General features: G+C 45.8%; 1 protein-coding gene across 1 annotated transcript; it reads left to right on the forward strand.

The window, feature by feature from the left end:
- The first annotated feature begins 873 nt into the window (after window positions 1–873).
- LOC125347576 (chromobox protein homolog 3-like) lies at window positions 874–1,341 on the forward strand. Its single transcript, XM_048340586.1, has one exon. It carries the CDS (start codon window positions 874–876, stop codon window positions 1,339–1,341), a length of 468 nt encoding a protein of 155 aa, XP_048196543.1.
- Window positions 1,342–1,665: the final 324 nt, after the last annotated feature.

Genomic DNA, 1,665 nt, shown 5'->3' on the forward strand with positions numbered 1-1,665 from the left:
AGGGGTGGCCAATGCTTCTTTGGGGACAGAGTTAAAGTGATGTCGGCAAGCTGGGGCCACAAAAGTTCTAAAGTCTCCTAAGATCTCCCCTGGCAGGACGGGTGAGTCGGACGTGGCCGAATCCCGAGGTCTGCTGGCCAGTTGGTCTTTCGAAGACATCACCAGCCTCAAACTTTCAACGCACCTGGTCAAGAGCTTCACCGTGTAGCCTCCCTGGAAGGGAGGAGATCCATCTGATCCAGCCCTGGCCAATGAGATCCGCGGGGAAGGCGTGAGTCAGGACTTGTGGGTGCTGCTAGCTCCTCGCTCAGAGGGAACATTCAACTGGATTGGAAAGATCCCCTTGCCGCAGGCCGTACCACAGCCACGGAAGACCTGACTTTGTGCTGTGTTGTGTTACAGGAGCCACAGCACATCCTTGCTGACTCTGCCAGTAGCGAGGCCTCTTAGAAGTCTGATATTAACATATAGTCACTCTGTACTGGGCTTTTCATCCCAGATGTTCATGTTTGCGCCTGGCACTCTAGCACTTGAGCCACTCTACCCAGTCCACCCCATCCCCACCCCCTAACTTTTCTACCTGGGCTCGCCTCAAACTGAGAGCCACCAAATCTCAGTCTCATGAGAAGATAAGATTGTAAATGTGAGCCACTGGCACCAGATGGAACCCAATATCAGATGGTATTATCACTTTGCCTTCAACGATTCAACATGATTTAAATTGCCCAAGGAAAGGACTTATCCTAAAAATTTAACGAATATCCCCATCGGAGGTGACTGGAGCTTGAGGCTCGCAGGCCAGAGTTGCTGAAGGATAGTGACAAGGAGCATCTGAGGTAGTTAAGAATCCCACTACAAATCTGCAATTAGAAAATGGCCCCTAAGAAATCTGCAATACCAAAAGGAAGAAAGAAACAGAATGGAAAGTCTAGAAAAGTTGAAGAAGCAGAGCCTGAGGAATTTGAAGTGGAGAAGGTAGTGGGCCGACGTGTGCGCTATCACCAGGTAGAATATCTCCTGAAATGGAAGGGGTTTTCAGATGCTGAGAATACCTGGGAGCCGGAAGCAAATTTACATTGTGCTGACTTAATCACGGCCTTCATAAATTCTGAAGAAACGGGTTTATCTGCCAGTGAATGTGATGATAAAAATGGCTTTGCTAGGGGTCTTGAGCCTGAGCAAATAATCGGTGTCACAGATATTGGTGGAGAATTGATGTTCCTCATGAAGTGGAAAAATTTAGATGGAGCTGAGTTGGTGCTGGCAAAAGAGGCTAATGTTAAATGCCCTCAAATTGTAATTGCTTTTTATCAACAGAGACTAAATTGGAATGGAAGATGAAACACACTAATCGTTTCCATTGATTATTATATATATACTTATGTATACTCATTAAAAACATATATGCAAAAAACTTCTAGGAGATTAATGATATAAATACCCTTTGTTATTTTTTTTATTTTTTTCTTCACCAGTCCTGGGGCTTGAACTGCAGACTTGGGGGCTGTCCCTGAGCCTCTTTATGCTCAAGGCTAGTTTGTTACTTGAGCCACAGAGCCACTTCTGGCTTTTTCTGAGTAATTTATTGGAGGTAAGAGTCTCACAGACTTTCCTTCTTAGGCTGGCTTTGAACCATAATCCTCAGATCTCAGCCTCCTGAGTAGC

Source organism: Perognathus longimembris, chromosome 1 (genome assembly GCF_023159225.1).
Source record: "Perognathus longimembris pacificus isolate PPM17 chromosome 1, ASM2315922v1, whole genome shotgun sequence".
Taxonomy (NCBI): Eukaryota; Metazoa; Chordata; class Mammalia; order Rodentia; family Heteromyidae; genus Perognathus; species Perognathus longimembris.